The following is an 18234-nucleotide window of genomic DNA, read 5'->3' as shown; positions in this document are numbered from 1 at the left end:
CCGAGCCAGCCAGGGGAAGAAGGCTCTTCTGTGAGCCAGAGTCCACCAGGAAACGCCTCCCTGAGCATGAGACCTTTATGAAAAGCAGCCTTTCCTTTTCACCAGCGGTCGCGGCTTCTACAGAGCACTGGTGGGCCTGTTTCCGTGGGTCTGGAAACTGCAAGGCGGCAGAAAGCGCCGTGCCTTCGCTCCAAAATGCTGGTGATAAAAACAAAGCCCTTTTCCGCGGTGCCACGGTGCAGCGATTCCAGCCACCGTGGACGAGTCGGAGGGCCCCTGGAGCATCGGTGAGGGGGCGGGGGAAAACGCTGGTGAGTCCGGGACAATCGCCTGGATGCCGAAACTCCTGGTAGCCAGGAGGATGCGATCCGGCTCTTCCGCAAGGGAGCGGTAATCCTTCGTGGCCAATAGCGGGGAGTTGGCAAGTCCAACCCGCACCGGAGCTGGCAGCTGTTGGAGGAAGAGGTGGGTGAAGAGGAATCCTCCATCATCCGCGGCCATTAAGGACAGCATGCTCTCCATGACCTCGAAAGGAGTTGCTCAGCCCGCTCAGCATCAGAGAGGGAGTAACGCTGCAGCAACAGCGCCTTGAGGGCGGTGTATTTGCCTTGGGCTGGGGGGTCCTGGAGGAGAGTCATCAAGCGGTGGGTGGACAGAGGATCAAGTGAAGCCACCACATGGTGGTATTTGGTATCATCGGCTGAAACTCCATGAAGAGCAAACTAAGCTTCTACGTGCACGAACCATGAAGGAGGGTCATGAAGCCAAAAATCCAGCAATTTAAGTGCCACAGCAAACGCAGCCATTGGCAGAGGTGGAAGTCCGGCAGCAGCCGATGCTTCCAATCCGGAGCTGGCTTTGTCTTCGAACCTTAGCATGTTCGCCACAGGGGTCTATGTAAAAACGACAGGAGAGGTCTCAGTGTCTCACTCCAACTTTATTAACTGAACCAGCAGAACTTCACATACAGAAAGCACCAAAATCTCCACCTCAGCACTTCCCTTCAACTTGGGTGTGAGTGGAGCCACCTGGTGGTCCACCAAAATATGAAATATTCCTTTATTGGGTGAGTGTCAATGGAAAATTGTACTTAGTAGTCAGTATAAGCTTTTAATGATATAAGTTTGCATATGATAGAATACTGTATGTTGACCTTTTGATGACTTAGACTGCTGTCCACTACAAGACTGTGTTATAAATTCTTTTCTACAGCTGAACAAGCTGTTATTATTTCACTCCTGCCAGGAAGAGGAGAGCTGGACACTCTTATCTTCACTCCCTACGCACTAACATTCCTCTGCCTATGAATAGGCGTATTCACTGCTGTATGGGCACCAGTGACTATAAATGCACAAATAAAGAAGTACACCGTGTGATTCTCATTTGAGACTTCACCCATGTACATGTGTTTAAGTATTTTGTCTCACTGTGTTTCTGTTTACAATTGGCAGATTTCTGTTTGGGATTTTTCCCTTAACAGTGAGAAAATCAGACCATGTCATAACTGCTTTAAGTCATACAGAATAGATATCAGAGCCTTAAACAGGCTGACTTCTGCTAAATGGGCAGAAAGTATACAAGAAGAAGAATCCTGCTTCTGCCGTGATATTCAGGACTGCAAACCGAACAGCATCACTGACTTTCAGCTTGTTGTGTTTGTGGATATATGACTGACTTTAATTATCCATAAAATCATCACATTCTCTGTAAGATTAATGTCAACTATTGAACTGCTATTGAACTAGCCAGAGTCAACCCACAGACCAGCACCAAAGACATACAGCATCATCTTGCAGCAGATTGAGTCACTGTGCATCGTTCAACCATTCGGTTCACTTTACACAAGGAGATGCTGTATGCGAGAGTGATGCAGAGGAAGCCTTTTCTCCGCCCACAGCACAAACAGAGCTTGAGGTTTGCTAAAGCACATTTGGACAAGCCAGCTTCATTCTGGAATAAGGTGCTGTGGACTGATGAAACTAAAATTAAGTTATTTGGGCATAACAAGGGGCGTTATGCATGGAGGAAAAAGAACACAGCATTCCAAGAAAAACAGCTGCTACCTACAGTAAAATATGGTGGTGGTTCCATCATGCTGTGGGGCTGTGTGGCCAGTGCAGGGACTGGGAATCTTGTCGAGGGACACATGGATTCCACTCAGTATCAGCAGATTCTGGAGACCAATGTCCAGGAATCAGTGACAAAGCTGAAGCTGCGCCTGGGCTGGATCTTTCACCAAGACAATGACCTGAAACACTGCTCAAAATCCACTAAGGCATTCATGCAGAGGAACAAGTACAATGTTCTGGAATGGTCATCTCAGTCCCCAGACCTGAATATTGTTGAAAATCTGTGGTGTGAGTTAAAGAGAGCTATCCATGCTCGGAAGCCATCAAACCTGAATGAACTAGAGATGTTTTGTAAAGAGGAATGGTCCAAAATACCTTCAACCACAATCCAGACTCTCATTGGAACCTACAGGAAGTGTTTAGAGGCTATAATTAAACGGTGGATCTACTAAATACACACACACACACACACACACACACACACACACACACACACACACACACACACACACACACATACATACATACATATCTATTAGGGCTGTCAGTCGATTAAAAATATTTAGTCGCGATTAATCGCATATTTATCAATAGTTAACTCAAGATTAATCACAAATTAATCACAGATTTTCTTAAGATCTGTTCGAAAGAAACTAACAGGATACTCTTCGTGTTTCTAATACCCTTAACAGTATGGGAGTGAACAAATACACTTGCTTTATGCAAATATGTTTATTTTTATTGAAACAATTCAAAACAATGAAAAATCACGATGTAACTATTTAATTTACCATTAGACACTTAAGGCTTACAAAACATATTCTCATCTAAGTGGGATGAAAACAGGGAGACGCGATACACATTAAAAATAAAAATACAATAAATAAAATGCATATGTAACTGTGGGGAATGTAATACATAACCCTATAAAGTGCAGTTAGGCTATACCTTAATACTTCCAGTGTCTTTGAAAAAAAGAGTTTGGCTATACAGTGGGGCAAAAAAGTATTTAGTCAGCCACCGATTGTGCAAGTTCCCCCACTTAAAATGATGACAGAGGTCAGTAATTTGCACCAGAGGTACACTTCAACTGTGAGAGACAGAATGTGAAAAAAAAATCCATGAATTCACATGGTAGGATTTGTAAAGAATTTATCCGTAAATCAGGGTGGCAAATAAGTATTTGGTCACCTCAAACATGGAAGATCTCTGGCTCTCACAGACCTGTAACGTCTTCTGTAAGACGCTTTTCTGTCCCCCACTCGTTACCTGTATGAATGGCACCTGTTTGAACTCATCATCTGTATAAAAGACACCTGCCCACAGCCTCAAACAGTCAGACTCCAAACTCCGCCATGGCCAAGACCAAAGAGCTCTCGAAGGACACCAGGAAAAGTATTGTAGACCTGCACCAGACTGGGAAGAGTGAATCTACAATAGGCAAGCAGCTTGGTGTGAAAAAATCAACTGTGGGAGCAATCATCAGAAAATGGAAGAAATACAAGACCACTGATAATCTCCCACGATCTGGGGCTCCACGCAAGATCTCATCCCGTGGGGTCAAAATGATCATGAGAACGGTGAGCAAAGATCCCAGAACCACACGGGGGGACCTGGTGAATGACCTGCAGAGAGCTGGGACCAAAGTAACAAAGGTCACCATCAGTAACACACTACAACGGCAGGGAATCAAATCCCGCAGTGCCAGACGTGTTCCGCTGCTGAAGCCAGTGCATGTCCAGGCCCGTCTGAAGTTTGCCAGAGAGCACATGGATGATACAGCAGAGGATTGGGAGAATGTCATGTGGTCAGATGAAACCAAAGTAGAACTTTTTGGTATAAACTCAACTCGTTGTGTTTGGAGGAAGAAGAATACTGAGTTGCATCCCAAGAACACCATACCTACTGTGAAGCATGGGGGTGGAAACATCATGCTATGGGACTGTTTTTCTGCCAAGGGGACAGGACGACTGATCCGTGTTAAGGACAGAATGAATGGGGCCATGTATCGTGAGATTTTGAGCCAAAACCTCCTTCCATCAGTGAGAACTTTGAAGATGAAACGAGGCTGGGTCTTCCAACATGACAATGATCCAAAACACACCGCCCGGGCAACAAAGGAGTGGCTCCGTAAGAAGCATTTGAAAGTCCTGGAGTGGCCTAGCCAGTCTCCAGACCTCAACCCCATAGAAAATCTGTGGCGGGAGTTGAAAGTCCGTGTTGCTCGGCGACAGCCCCAAAACATCACTGCTCTCGAGAAGATCTGCATGGAGGAATGGGCCAAAATACCAGCTACTGTGTGTGCAAACCTGGTAAAGACCTATAGTAACGTTTGACCTCTGTTATTGCCAACAAAGGTTATGTTACAAAGTATTCTTTACAAATCCTACCATGTGAATTCATGGATTTTTTTTTCACATTCTGTCTCTCACATTTGACGTGTACCTCTGGTGCAAATTACTGACCTCTGTCATCATTTTAGGTGTGGGCACTTGCACAATCGGTGGCTGACTAAATACTTTTTTGCCCCACTGTACTTCTTGTTGCTCTCCAGTTGTATTTAGCAGAGGCTGAGCAACGCAACCTCCTTCCTTTGTCTGTTTTCTTAACAAAACATGAACATGGAAACACCACAAAGGAGAAAGGGGGAAAAAAAGAACTAAAAACATACAGAGCATGGGTTGTCCCTATTACTTTTGTTTCTTTGCACTGAACCAGTTGCTCAAACAGACAAGCATTTTGACATTTTCAGATTACAGGGCAGCTCGCTCCTTCTGAACAACATGCCCAGAAAGTGAAAATAACCTCTCACATGGTATGGATGTGTCAGGTGCTGCCAAGTACTTGCATGCAAGGTAGGCCATCTCAGTTTGTGCCTCTTATTGCTTGGACCACCATTTCTGGGGACAGTCCTCAATGTCAATAGTCGGCTCTGCCCTGTATCGCTCCACACATTTCTCATTACAGTCCTCCTCTTCATCAGATGACGAGTCTGAGGCAAGCATGAGAGCTGATCTTTTCTTAGATGGCTCATATGTTGCTAGTTGTTCAGGCTGTGAAGGCCTCTCCCTCAGCAACGCACTGATCAAGCGCCACACCTCAGCCCTGTCAGGTCTGCTCAGACACTTAAGATCCTTAAACCTAGGATCCAGTGCTGTTGCAACCCTGAGCCACACGATTTTAGTTTTTTCCTTTTGCTTCTCCATTTCTGCTTTCAAGGTCTCCTTGAACTTAACCATGTAAGCTGGGTCATCCTCGGAGACCTCCATCACTCGCGACTGGTGACACAAAGCTGGCAGCACCACTGAGCAGGAAACAAACTTCTCCCCTCAGAGAAATACACTTTATTAAGAATTTGTTACATTCACTCACATAAGGTTGAAATCCAGGGTACTGTTCCATCTTGTTGATACGTCCTGCATAAGTGACTCTTTCCTATGAAAATGTGCAATTTGCTGTTGTTCGCGCTCCAGTGCGTTTGGTGAGCTATGCTTGAAATGGCCTATGACCTTTCTGCATTTTGCCAATGCGCTGTTAAATGGACTGTTCTGTACAGAAACAGTGATGGCTCGATGGAGGCTGTATGGAGGCTGCAAGGCATGTGCTAAAATGGCAGCTGCCTGGCTGCTGCAACCATGTTGCGTGCACTGTCAGTGGTCAGCGTGCTGACTTTATGTTCAATTCCCCACTGTCTTACCTGCATAAAGTGCTCGGCGCACATGTCAGCGATCTGCCTCTCCTCCGTCTTCATAACTGTCAAAGCATGCGACTGAAGTTCCCACTCTGGTGAAAAATAATGCGCTTGTAACAGTCACAATGGTGTGGTGTCTCTTTAAGACAACTCAAGTCGAGGGTTAATGTTGTCATCAGTATGCGCCACTGCCCTCTCTCTGCTAAGCACTTCTGGATGGATGCAAACTGCATTTCGTTGCCCTGTACCTGTGCATGTGCAATGACAATAAAGTTGAATTCTAATTCTAATTCTGATTGTGTGGACATGTGCTTGCACGCTAGAGCATGAGGAGGGACGGATTTTATGTTTTACCTCCCCAGACACCTTTCTTTTGCAACGTTATGGGTTGTACAAACACTCTGCGCTATGTTTGTTAAGCTGCAGTCGTTCAACCGGGCTTATATGGTTGACAAAGAGAACGTGTATTAAAGAACACACTGTGGAATTTCCGATGCCAGCGTGAGTGTGTATTCTTTTGACTAGCCTGCTAAGTGTTTTGCCGCCTCCTCTCAACCACTAAACGCAACCCGACGTTACATGCTGTTACCCCAAGGTAACTGTGATTACTTAGAGAAGTCCAATAGTCTCCGGTGAGTGCAACTGTGTTGGTCTGCTCCAAAGCCTCGACTTTGGATTTCTCATATTCATACAAGTTGTGTATGTTGGTTACAGTGGTGACTCTCGAAGGCAATTCATATGTGCAGTTATTGGATGCTATGCGAATTATTTCAAGTAGCCCCTCATCCTCCACAATGTTAATTGCCATGCAAGCTGCAGCCACCCATTTTGCTATGGCTGTTGAAAGTTTGTTGGTTGTAGAATTGTCCAGACGTCTCTGTCACTACCCGATCCGTACCGGAAACCCGATCGGTACCCCACATGCGCGAACGGTGTCTACTTCCGGTCGAAGCGTTTTACGATAGTTACGGGTCAGAGTATCTGTTAAGATGTTAAGAATAATAAGTGTCTCTTAAAACGTTTCCGATAATGAAACATTTAATATAATGTAGAGAAAAATAAAAAAAATAAAAAGATAGTTACGGATCAGGACTCCCCGATCCTTACTGCGCATGTGCAAAGTCAGACCGTACAAATCGGGTCTACCCGATCCGTACCGCGCATGTGCAGGGGTTTTCTTCTTCTTCTGTTCGTTTAATGGCAGTTTACTCCCCAGTGTACGAGGATACCGCCCCCTGCTGACCGAGCGAACGAACCGTATTGTAAACTGAATTAGCATCATTACAAACGTGTGTTAATTTTGATTTAGTGGTAGTCGAGTGTCTTTATGCTTGTCTGTGTGGAGAGGATTGATTGGAATAGTGATGATCAGAATCAGAATCAGAATCAGAATACTTTATTGATCCCTGGGGGAAATTATTTTTTGTTACAGTGCTCCATTTTAAACCAACATTAAGACAAGACAGACAATACGCTAACTAAGAATAGTACAATAATATACATATATATACATACATACATACATACATAAGTCACTTATAAATAAATATTTGGAAAAGAAACATGTGTAGTTGTAGCAGCAAACAGTGTGTTAAGTGGATGCGTTGTACAGGGAGATGGCCACAGGCAGGAATGATTTCCTGTGTCGTTCAGTGGTGCTTTTCGGTAATCTCAGTCTCTCACTGAACGTGCTCCTGTGACTGACCAGCATGTCATGGAGTGGGTGGGAGGTGTTATCCAACATTGTCTTTATCTTGGACAGCATCCGCCTCTCCGACACCACCTTGAGGGAGTCCAGCTCCATCCCCACAACATTGCTGGCCTTACGGATCAGTTTATTAAGTCTGTTGGCATCTGCGACCCTCAGCCTGCTCCCCCAGCATGCAACAGCATAGAGGATCGCACTGGCCACAACAGACTCATAGAAAATCCTGAGCATTTTCTGGCAGATGTTGAAGGACCTCAGTCTCCTCAAAAAATAGAGACGACTCTGGCCCTTCCTGTAAAGTGCTGTGGTGTTTTTAGCCCAGTCCAGTTTATTGTCAATGTGTACTCCAAGGTATTTATAGTCCTCCACAATGTCAACACTGACCCCCTGGATTGAAACAGGGGTCAAGTGTTTCCTGGTCTTCCTGAAGTCCACGATCAGTTCCTTGGTCTTTGCCACGTTGAGCTGCAGATGATTCTGCTCACACCACGTGACAAAGGAGTCGACCACAGCCCGGTACTCTGTCTCATCATCCCTGCTGATGCATCCAACCACCGCAGAGTCATCAGAAAACTTCTGAAGATGGCAGGTCTCTGTGCAGTGGCTGAAGTCTGTGGTGTAGAGGGTGAAGAGGAAGGGGGAGAGGACAGTCCCCTGTGGTGCCCCTGTGTTGCTAATCACCTTGTCAGACACACACTGTGGGAGACGTACATATTGTGGTCTTCCTGTCAGGTAATCAACAATCCAGGACACCAGAGAAGCATCCACCTGCATCGCTGCTAACTTATCACCCAGGAGGGTCGGCCTGATGGTGTTGAAAGCACTGGAAAAGTCAAAAAACATGACCCTCACAGTGCTCGCCGGCTGGTCCAGATGGGTGTAGACACGATTGAGCAGGTAGATGATGGCGTCCTCTGTTCCGAGACGAGGCTGATAAGCGAACTGAAGGGGATCCAGATGTGGTCTTACTATGGGTCGCAGCTGGTCCAGGATGAGCCTTTCCAGGGTCTTCATGATGTGGGAGGTCAGTGCCACGGGCCTGTAATCCTGGGGGCCACTGGGACGAGGCGTCTTTGGTACAGGGACGAGGCATGATGTCTTCCACATCACCGGGACCCTCTGCAGACTCAGACTCAGCATAAACAGTTTATGAAAGACTCCACACAGCTGGGGGGCACAGGCCTTGAGGACAAGGGGACTCACTCCGTCTGGTCCAGCAGACTTGCCTGAGTGAAGTCTCCTCATTTGCATCTCAACCTGGTATTGAGTGAAGGTGATGGGTGGGGGAGGGGTGTCAGGAATCTCACAGGAGGCAACATGTGAAGAGAGAGGCTGGCACAGTGGTGTGGCTCTGGATTCCAGGCTGACTGCAGGTGAGGTTGTGGGGGTAGGAGCAGACACTGTGGTGTCGAATCTATTGAAAAACAGATTCAACTCGTCGGCTCTATTCTCACCTCCCTCAGGTCCCCTGCTGTTGGTTGGCCTGAATCCAGTGATGGTCTTCATGCCCCTCCACACCTCTCTCATGCTGTTCTGCTGGAGTTTCCACTCCAGCTTCCTCCTGTAATTGTCCTTAGCCTCTCTGATCTTGTCCTTTAGTAACACCTGGACCTTCCTCACCTCCTCTTTGTTGCCCCCTCTGAAAGCCCTCTTCTTGTTGTTGAGGAGGGCTTTGATGTCCTTAGTCACCCACGGCTTGTTATTTGGGTAACAATGAACAGTCTGAGCTGGAACAATGGAGTCGGTGCAGAAAGTTATGTAGTCTGTGATACACTCAGTAAGCCCATTGATGTCCTCGGCGTGAGGCTCACAGAGTGTTTCCCAGTCGGTCACCTCGAAACAGCCCTGTAGTTCCGCTATTGCCTCCTCTGACCACCTCCTAACAGTCCTGGTGGTCACAGGTTCCCTCCTCACAATTGGCACATAGCGGGGGGTGAGGTGAATCAGGTTATGATCTGACCTACCAAGTGGGGGGAGGGAGGAGGAGCTGTATGCATCCTTGACGTTAGCATACAGTAAGTCTAAAGTTTTCTCTCCCCTGGTGGGACAGTCCACATATTGTTTGAATGTTGGTAGTGTATTGTCCAGTGATACATGGTTGAAGTCACCCGAGATCACAATAAAGGCACTCGGGTGCTGAGTCTGTAGCCGAGCTATGGCAGAGTGGATAGTGTCACATGCAGCTGTGGGGTTAGCAGAGGGGGGAACATAAACAGCCACCAAGATGACGTGAGAGAATTCTCTGGGTAAATGATGTCCACTATCACTGTCAATTGTCAGTAAACACTTAATCTGGCTGATGAATCTTCACTTGACACATTGCTAAGTCAATATTATTAAGTCTGTAATTAGGCGCCATTCTTATTATTTTACGGAGCTTTTGTTCAATCGGGGGACGCTCTCTGTTGAGGAGAAAAGCATGAATTTGTTTGTATACGGATTATCCATTGTTTAAATGTCCCGGGCAGTCGAAAAGGAGGCAGAGCTGTTGAGAAATGCTAGGAGCTAACTGGGCGCTAACCGTATCATTCAAATATATTGAATGTCGCAATGTTGGCAAAGAGAGGAAGTGACGTAAGATTTGCGCATGCGGGGTACCTATCGAGTTTCCGGTACGGATCGGGTAGTGACAGTCTCCTTTGAAAACTATCCAGCGTGAACTCCCTTTAGCGAGAGGGATGAGGGCTCTCTGCGTTAGCTGTGTGCTTGGCTAGCAAGTGGTATTTGAGACTGGACGTACTACAGTGATAACTCAGTTCACATTGACAGTAAATACAAATTACTTTGGCCTTGTCAAGAGAACCATCTGGCATTGCTTGGAACTTAAAACTTGCCGTTCAAAAGAACCTTTTTTTATCCATTTCTGCTCACATCTATAACTGCCGCGTTGCTTCCTATTTTCTGAAAAAACGGTGCGGGCCTAAGGTCACAGGCCGGTGTGTGTGAGTGCGTTAATTCTGTGTTAAAATATTTTTGTTGCATTAACGCATTATTGCGTTAACTTTGACAGCCCTAATATATATATGTACTACGGGTGCAACAATACACAAAATTCACCGTTCGGTTCGGTTCGATAGTTTGGTGTCACGGTTCAATATTTTTTCGATGCAAAAAAATGTTCGTGCCTTCTTAATTTGTCATTTATTAAGATTATAAATATATACAGTATTTTAACTCAAAAGTACAGTTTTTAAATTTAATGTTGCTGAAACAAGAAAATAATTTAAAAAAAAAAAAATCTATCTGATCGAGAAATCACTCATCTTTGGAAAAGAGAGTTTATTACAGAGAAATGTCTCTTTCCAAAATAAAAGCTATACTATACGCTTCTTCTGGGCTGACTCAGGTAAGGAGAATCATGTGCTAACAGCTGTCTAAATGACTCGGGTAAAGTTTGCAGCATGCGTGCTTGTTGTTTTTGTCTGCTTCCACTTGTCTTTGCACTAGGATGATGTCGGCGTAAATGTGCAGTCATAATCGTTGTGTTCCCACTAGTGCTGTCAGCATTAATCTCGTTAAAATTACGTTAACGCCATAATGCGGTAAATCTCCCTTAACAAGTTATCGCGGATCGCCCTGTGCGTGGGGCTGGACGGCATCAACACGTTAACAAGCTAACTGCGCTAACGCACTAGTTCCCACAAATTGAGCATTGCGTGGCACATCCGACATACTGTTTTACTTTTGTCCATGATGCGCTTAATATCAGGGTCATGCTTCACATGAAAACCAAGATAGTTCCAAACGCCAGATCTGAATGAGGGTGGGGGAGGTTAAATTTCGTGTCACGTTGAGGCAGTTGCCATGTTGCAACGAGCTTAGCTTCTGTCTCGCTAGCCCCCCCCCCCACACACACACACACCCCACACACACACACACACACACACACACACACACACACACACACACACACACACACACAAGAGACAGCATCGTCAGAAGAAAAGTTGATAAAATCAATTAAAAATTTTGTAATGTTCGATACATATGCGTACCGAACCGAAAGCACTGTATCGAACGGTTCAATATCGATACGAATATTGTTGCACCCCTAATATATACATATACATACATACACACACACACACACACACACACACACGTATGTATGTATGTATGTATGTATGTATGTAGGGTGAGGGAGGGCCTTCTCTCATCCCAACTGGCCAAAGAAGGAAAAACAAAAAGAACAAAAGACATGCTGTTGAAGAAAGCCAGAGATTAACAATAGCTAATGATTTTAAATGCAGAGAGCTGTATAAACACATAGACGAATACGATGACCTAGAAATAGTTTAGTTTTCCACATGACACTGATGAGAGAAACAAACTGAAAATATAAAAAGAGGTTTAAACTGATTACATATTTAGAAGTTTCTAATTGATGATAAGTTTGTAACAAAATAATAAACAGAAATTAAATCAAAACCTTCAAATGACAGAAACACTGGAAAACCTTGAGCAGGTATAAATGTAAATCTTTATTAACATAGATGAAGAAATTTGGATTTACAAAGATTCACTGGAGGAAATGTTAAATGAAAGGGGTTAGAAAGGTTCAGGATCAGAGAAGAAATATGAGTCTGTAACTACACAAATTTTTACTTTTACACAATTTTGCTCCGTAAGCTGTAAAATTCAACATTTTATACAAAAAGAGAATAATAAGTAATGTCAACCAAAGTGGTTGTAGCTGAACAATGAGCCAGATTATTAATAGTCTATAATTCACAGAACAACAATTATACTGTAACAGCTGATCTTTAGTTTTTCTTACAACCAGCCGCTGAACATGAAGCTAAAAAACAAAACGTGCATATATTCTGAGATAATATCATATAAATTCATTTATGTTTGTAACACAGTTTGACTTTGTGTCAGTAAATCTCATGAACAACATGAAGATGAATAAACTGTAGTTCAGGTTCACTGACAGACAGCACAGACACACACTGTTGGTCTGAGTCTGAACATGATGATCATCAGAGAAATGAGAAAGAAATCCAAACTCTGAGTGTTTGACGTCTATGATGTTTATTGGTTGATGATCTTAAGTCTGAAGAGGTTGTCCGCTCTGTTGTTCAGCAGAACGCTCATTTGAACCTTGAGACTGTTTTCTTCTTGTTGCTGCTGTTGTTGGTGTTTCTTTTCAAAAACCAACAACAGTAGCAGCAACAAGAAGCACAGCAGGAACTACCAGACCAGCTTTCAGTCCACCAGATCCTCCTTTCTGAGCTGCAGGTGAGAAACAGGTGTGAGGTGTCAGGTAGGTGATGAGTGAAGAACAGAACAGAATCCATTTCCTCTTCAAACTGCTGTCAGACATTATCTACTGCACTCTGATCACATCACTCAGACCAGCTGCTTTCTACAAAGTCTCATCAACAACATCTTTAGAAACAAACATCAACAACCAGGAAGCAGCTTCACCTCTGATCACACACTCAACTCTACTCACTCACCTGGAGGAACAACACGTGGAGGGTCAATTTTAACAGGTTTATTGTCTTTGTGTGCTCCTGATGAGAAAAAGGCATGAAAAAAAATTATTTTCAATGATCCCAAGTAAGCCATCACAAGATTGGTTCAGATCTCTAGACTCGTATATTTCTAAATTCCTTTGGAAAGATAAACCCCCACATATCAGCTTAAAAACCAAAAGGACCAAGGATAAAGGAGGACTAGATCGGACTAACTTTAATCACTACTTTTTAGCCAACAGGCTTCAGTTCATCTCTAGATGGTTAAAACACACCTACTTAGATGAACCCCGGATAGATGTACACGGTGGGCCATTTATATGGATACACCGTAATAACATGGGAATGGTTGGTGATATTAAAGTCCTGTTTGTGGCACATTAGTATATGTAAGGGGGCAAACTCCTCAAGATGGGTGGTGACCATGGTAGCCATTACGGTGTTTCCATATAAATAGCCCAGCCTGTAGAACAGGCACTATGTAATAATCTAGAAATTTCAGACCTAACATTTATCAGCTCAAACATCAAACGACATGAATGCTTTAAAAGCATCAACATCAGCTCTTCTCTAACAGCATGGTGGGAGTTTTTAAAAATAACAGTCTTGGCCCTTGCCCTGGTGGGTTCCAGAGTGTGGGGATGCCTACTGGGGTCAGCTGAGTCCCTCTTCCTGCTCCACCACACCCACACATACGCAGGGCTTGGGGTGCAGGTGTGTCACCAGGGTGCAGGGGAGGCACTCCCCCTCTGTCCCCTTCTGGCTGCCTGTGCCTCAATTTTATTCCGTAACCTAGACATCCACATTACTCATACTCTCATAACACATACAAATAGGGCCTTGGGGCATGGGTACGTTACACAGTGTCCAGAGGATGGTCTGTGTATTCAAACCCACCTCTGGTGCTGGTGCCCTACCCTCAATTTTAAATGCATATAGACACTGATGGAGGAGCCGTGCTGCTCTCTGGCAAGAAGCACCATGCCCTCCTGTGTTTTAAATGCACTTTAGAACAGCACGCAGCAACACTACATATGAACGGGCGGAGGAAGGTTTGGGGTCTTCACTCACCCCCGTTTTGTTCACCGTTGGGGCTGGGAGGAGGTGCTGGCCGTCAGATTGGGGTCTGGGATGCGGGGCCTCCCTGCTACTGCCGATAAGGAGGCGGTCTGCTTTCCTCCACCCCAGACAGAAGGGTTACATCTCCTGGGTCTGGGTACAGTTTGCCCCAGGGGGGCAAACTGTACCCGGACCTGGGATATAGGGTATGTTTGCGGAGTGTGAATGTGTGTAAAGTGTCTATTTGTGTCTGTCTCCTTTGGGTGAGTGCCGAGTATTTGGTTTTGTATATTCGGGTGGGAATGCATGTTTGTGTCTCCGTGCACCTGTTCGTCTATGTCAGCTTGGGTCTTAGACTTCACTGGGAACATCTCAGGCTCTCCGAGGTATGGAGGCCTATCTTCCCTCACCACACTCCCTGCCAGTGGCTGATGCCCTCAGACGTTGGTGTGTTGGTGGTTCTTGGTGTCTGGGGCTGGGCACTCATGTATGTACCGACTCACTCCAGGTGACCGATTGGCTGTCCCTGGCGCCTGTGGCCCGTCTGAGCCCCTTCAGGGGGGTGGGGTGCCCTCAGGCCTCTGGGCCTGAGGCCCGGTCCTCTGGTAGAGCTGGCTGCTGGCAGAGCCCGCGGACACGTCACTGCAACCCCCTCTCGCCTCCTCTCCTTTGCATGCTGGGTGACGTCTCGTTTGGGGCTCTCCGCAGCTCTTCCCAGGAGGGTGGCATGGTTGCCACCCTGGTGGTCCTCCTTGGGTCCTCGTATTCTGGGGTCTCTGGATGTCCATGGCCTGGATCTCCTCCATAAGTGCTTCATGCCCTCAGGGGATGGGGCTATGGCTCCCCACACTCCCTAGCAGATCGGGGTGGCTGTAGCTCAGGTGGCAGAGCCACTAACCAGAGGGTCAGTGGTTCAATCCCAGGCTGCTCTAGTCTGCATGCCAAGATACTAACCCCATGTTGCTCTCCGATGCATCCATTGGAGTGTGAATGTGTATGGATGGTAGACTACTTAGCACTTAAAAACTCAGAAAAAAGTGCTTGTGTGATTGGGTGAATGAATTAGATGTATAAAGTGCTTTGAGTGCTCAGACAGAGTAGAAAAGCACTATTTAAGAGCCAGTCATGGACATGGAGAAACCTTTTGAATACAAGCGTGCTGATCCACACAGGTGTGCACACGGGTGTTCACAGACACAAGCTACACCGTTTTTGGCTGCTACCTCAAAGCACATTGTGCGCTGTCGACCTCTGTCTATTGTGTACTGCATAATAACATGTAATATTTAGTATCTACTGTTATCTACTGTTAGGTAGTATATTGTGATGGTGTTGTATTTATTATCTTGCTCTTTTCTCTTCTTTTTTTTCTTATCCCCATACAGGTGATCTAAGTGTTTTGGGGGTTTTCTTTTTCTTTCTCTCCCTCTCTTTCTTTCATTCTTTCTCCCTGTTCTATCCCCCAGTCATGTCTGTCCCGTCTGTAACAACCGAAAATAAAATAAAATAAATACATAATTATAATAAAGGTCAATCAAATGGACCAATATGGCAAGGCCATGATGATCCACTTGGCAAAGTAAATCCGCTTGGCATCTTTCTTGGCCTTCAGACAACAATTCTGATGGCTATAGATCCAAACGGGACAAGCAAAAAAAAAACAAAACCCAAAAATCCAACAACAACAACAGGTGTGAGGTGTCAGCTGTCAGGTAGGTGATGAGTGAAGAACAGAACAGAATCCATTTCCTCTTCAAACTGCTGTCAGACATTATCTACTGCACTCTGATCACATCACTCAGACCAGCTGCTTTCTACAAAGTCTCATCAACAACATCTTTAGAAACAAACATCAACAACCAGGAAGCAGCTTCACCTCTGATCACACACTCAACTCTACTCACTCACCTGGAGGATCAACATGGAGGTAGAAGACACTGACGGGTTTAGCGTCCTTGCGGTTTTTTCCTTCCATGTTGACACGACACTCGTATGTTCCAGTGTCACCAATTGTCACATCCTTCAGAATCAAAGACGCGTCTCCATCCATCATCTGTCTGTTCTGCAGATCCACCCGGTTCCTAACAGATGGATGCTGGTGATCTGGTTCGAATTGGCCATTCTGGTACAAATAGACATTCTTATCTCCCAGGTCAGGTTTGCTCCATTCTAAAGTATTGATGTTGTTGTCTGGAGCTCGACATGTCAGAGTGACGTCCTGTCCAGATTCAGCTGTGATCAATTTCAGGTCTGAAAGAGGAAACAACACAGAGCAGAGAGGTTAAAGGTTAAAGGTCAAAGTGTCGCGGTCAGTGGGGGCAGACTGTGTGGAGGGTGTTTGAAGTACCCAGGTGCGGACACAGACGAAGGAGGCAAAACTTTAACTAAACTCAAAGTGAGCCAAACATAAACTAAGGCAATGACCTAAACAAAGAGCCTAAACTGGGAAACAACTAAAGACTAAGACAAACTAAGACTCGGACTATAACTGTAACTATGAGCTATGAACATGACATGAAAAAGCTATGAAAACATGAAAGGATCAGATTATTATGAACATGACCAGTAAAAGAATCTGAAATCATGACGTGTAGCTAGAGTGACAGGAATGGTAACAGATGATGCAACACAGACTGAATGAAACACAGAGACTAAATACCCACAGGGATGAGCAGGGGAAGTGGAAACACATGAGCAAGAACAGCTGACACACATGAACCTAATGACAGGACAGGGGCAGTGAAACTAAATACAATGAACAAAGAACACCAGACTCTTTCGAAATAAAACAGGAAACATGGAGACATAGACATGACACAAACTTGACAATAAGGACCACACAGACATAGACGCATGGACCAGGGAGACAGTACAGGGGGAGATGACAGAAACAACTAAGAAAAAAAGGACTAAACTGCAACCTAGAAATTAACTAGATGAGCTAAACTAGAACACAAATGAATACAAAAGATACATAAAAACTCAAACACTGGGTCGCACGACCCAGTACCGTGACACAAAGTACAATTATGATCAGAATGATTTAGTTTAAATATTTTGTTTATTTCCTTTAACATTTGAGTTTTTAGTCATGTTGGATTTAATGAACCTCTGAACATCCACCAAGTTACCTGTGACCGACTGAGGGGGAATTTTAGCCTCATGATAAACATGCAAAGTGTCAGAAACTACAAGATGTTAGCTTCCACACAACAAAAACATGTGCTGATAATAAGTGAACATAATGTGTGAGAGAAAGAAGCCTCACGTCATGTTTACACACACTGAAACAATGTACAAGAAATTAATAATAATATTAATAATAATATTTTGGTTAGTAACATGTAAACCACCTTTTGTTTATTCGTCTTTATCTCAGAGACAGACAGATTTGTGCCTTACAATTAAAGCTTACAGCAAACACGAAGATGCTGACAAACATCAAAGTGGAGCAGAGTGACGCAGTTAGCAGAGATGCTGCTGATCTGACTCTTAAGCTATAGAAACCTCTTTTTTTTCCATTTAAACTCGACTCAATTCATGGTTTAACTTGAGGTTTAAATAAAGGTGAAAATCACAGATTACGGTAACAGATATATCAACTGGCTCTGATCCCCCGACTTTGTCCTAAGGGACAGCAGGCTGATTAAAAAAATGGGCGCAGCACCATAAAGAGACGATTAAAAGTGTTTCTACACGCTGCTGTTCTTTAACCAGCTGCACAGAATAAAATCACGTTCTGACAACTGAATGTAATATTCAGAAAATACAAGAGAAAGTCTCATTAGACTCTTAATGACTCCACCCAGTCTCTGCACACACGGACAAACTGAACCAGTATGAAAATAACTCTACTGAACACTGTTTATCTCACAGGAAAATATCGTTTAATTTTATAACAATTTAAATTATAAAACCTCACCTGCAGATACAAACACAAAGACGCTGAAACACAGCAGAGTCCCGCAGAGTGTCGCAGTTACAGGAGACATGTCTGTGTTCTCGAGTTCTGCTGATCTGACTCTTTGTTTTTTCTAGATGTCTGAGTCTTCTGGAATTTTCACTGTATAAACGTGCTCATAAAAAAATTAAGTGAAAAATGATACTGATCTGAGAACCGTCATAAAGGCGGTCTCAACTACACTTTGAGCAGTGTTTCAAAATCACTGCACTTTAGAAGTGTTGAAACATCCTAACCCAGATCGCAAAATCACATTAAATTAATGT

The 18234-nt window shown here is 44.6% G+C and overlaps 1 protein-coding gene across 1 annotated transcript; it reads right to left on the bottom strand.

Annotated features, from left to right (window-relative positions):
- Positions 1-11936: 11936 nt before the first annotated feature.
- On the bottom strand, positions 11937-17999 carry LOC146672652 (programmed cell death 1 ligand 1-like). The gene is made up of 4 exons (XM_085402233.1): positions 17930-17999; positions 15916-16257; positions 12931-12987; positions 11937-12703 (listed from the first exon to the last, which is right to left on the bottom strand). The coding sequence occupies exons 1-4, from the start codon at positions 17997-17999 to the stop codon at positions 12618-12620; spliced, it is 555 nt and encodes a 184-aa protein (XP_085258359.1). The 3' UTR covers positions 11937-12617.
- Between the last annotated feature and the right edge of the window lie 235 nt (positions 18000-18234).

This window comes from Rhamphochromis longiceps, linkage group LG3 (assembly GCF_057381845.1).
Source record: "Rhamphochromis longiceps isolate RC_006_pf linkage group LG3, R_longiceps_female_GT1.1, whole genome shotgun sequence".
Classification (NCBI taxonomy): domain Eukaryota; kingdom Metazoa; phylum Chordata; class Actinopteri; order Cichliformes; family Cichlidae; genus Rhamphochromis; species Rhamphochromis longiceps.
This window is presented reverse-complemented; position numbering and strand designations above follow the sequence as displayed.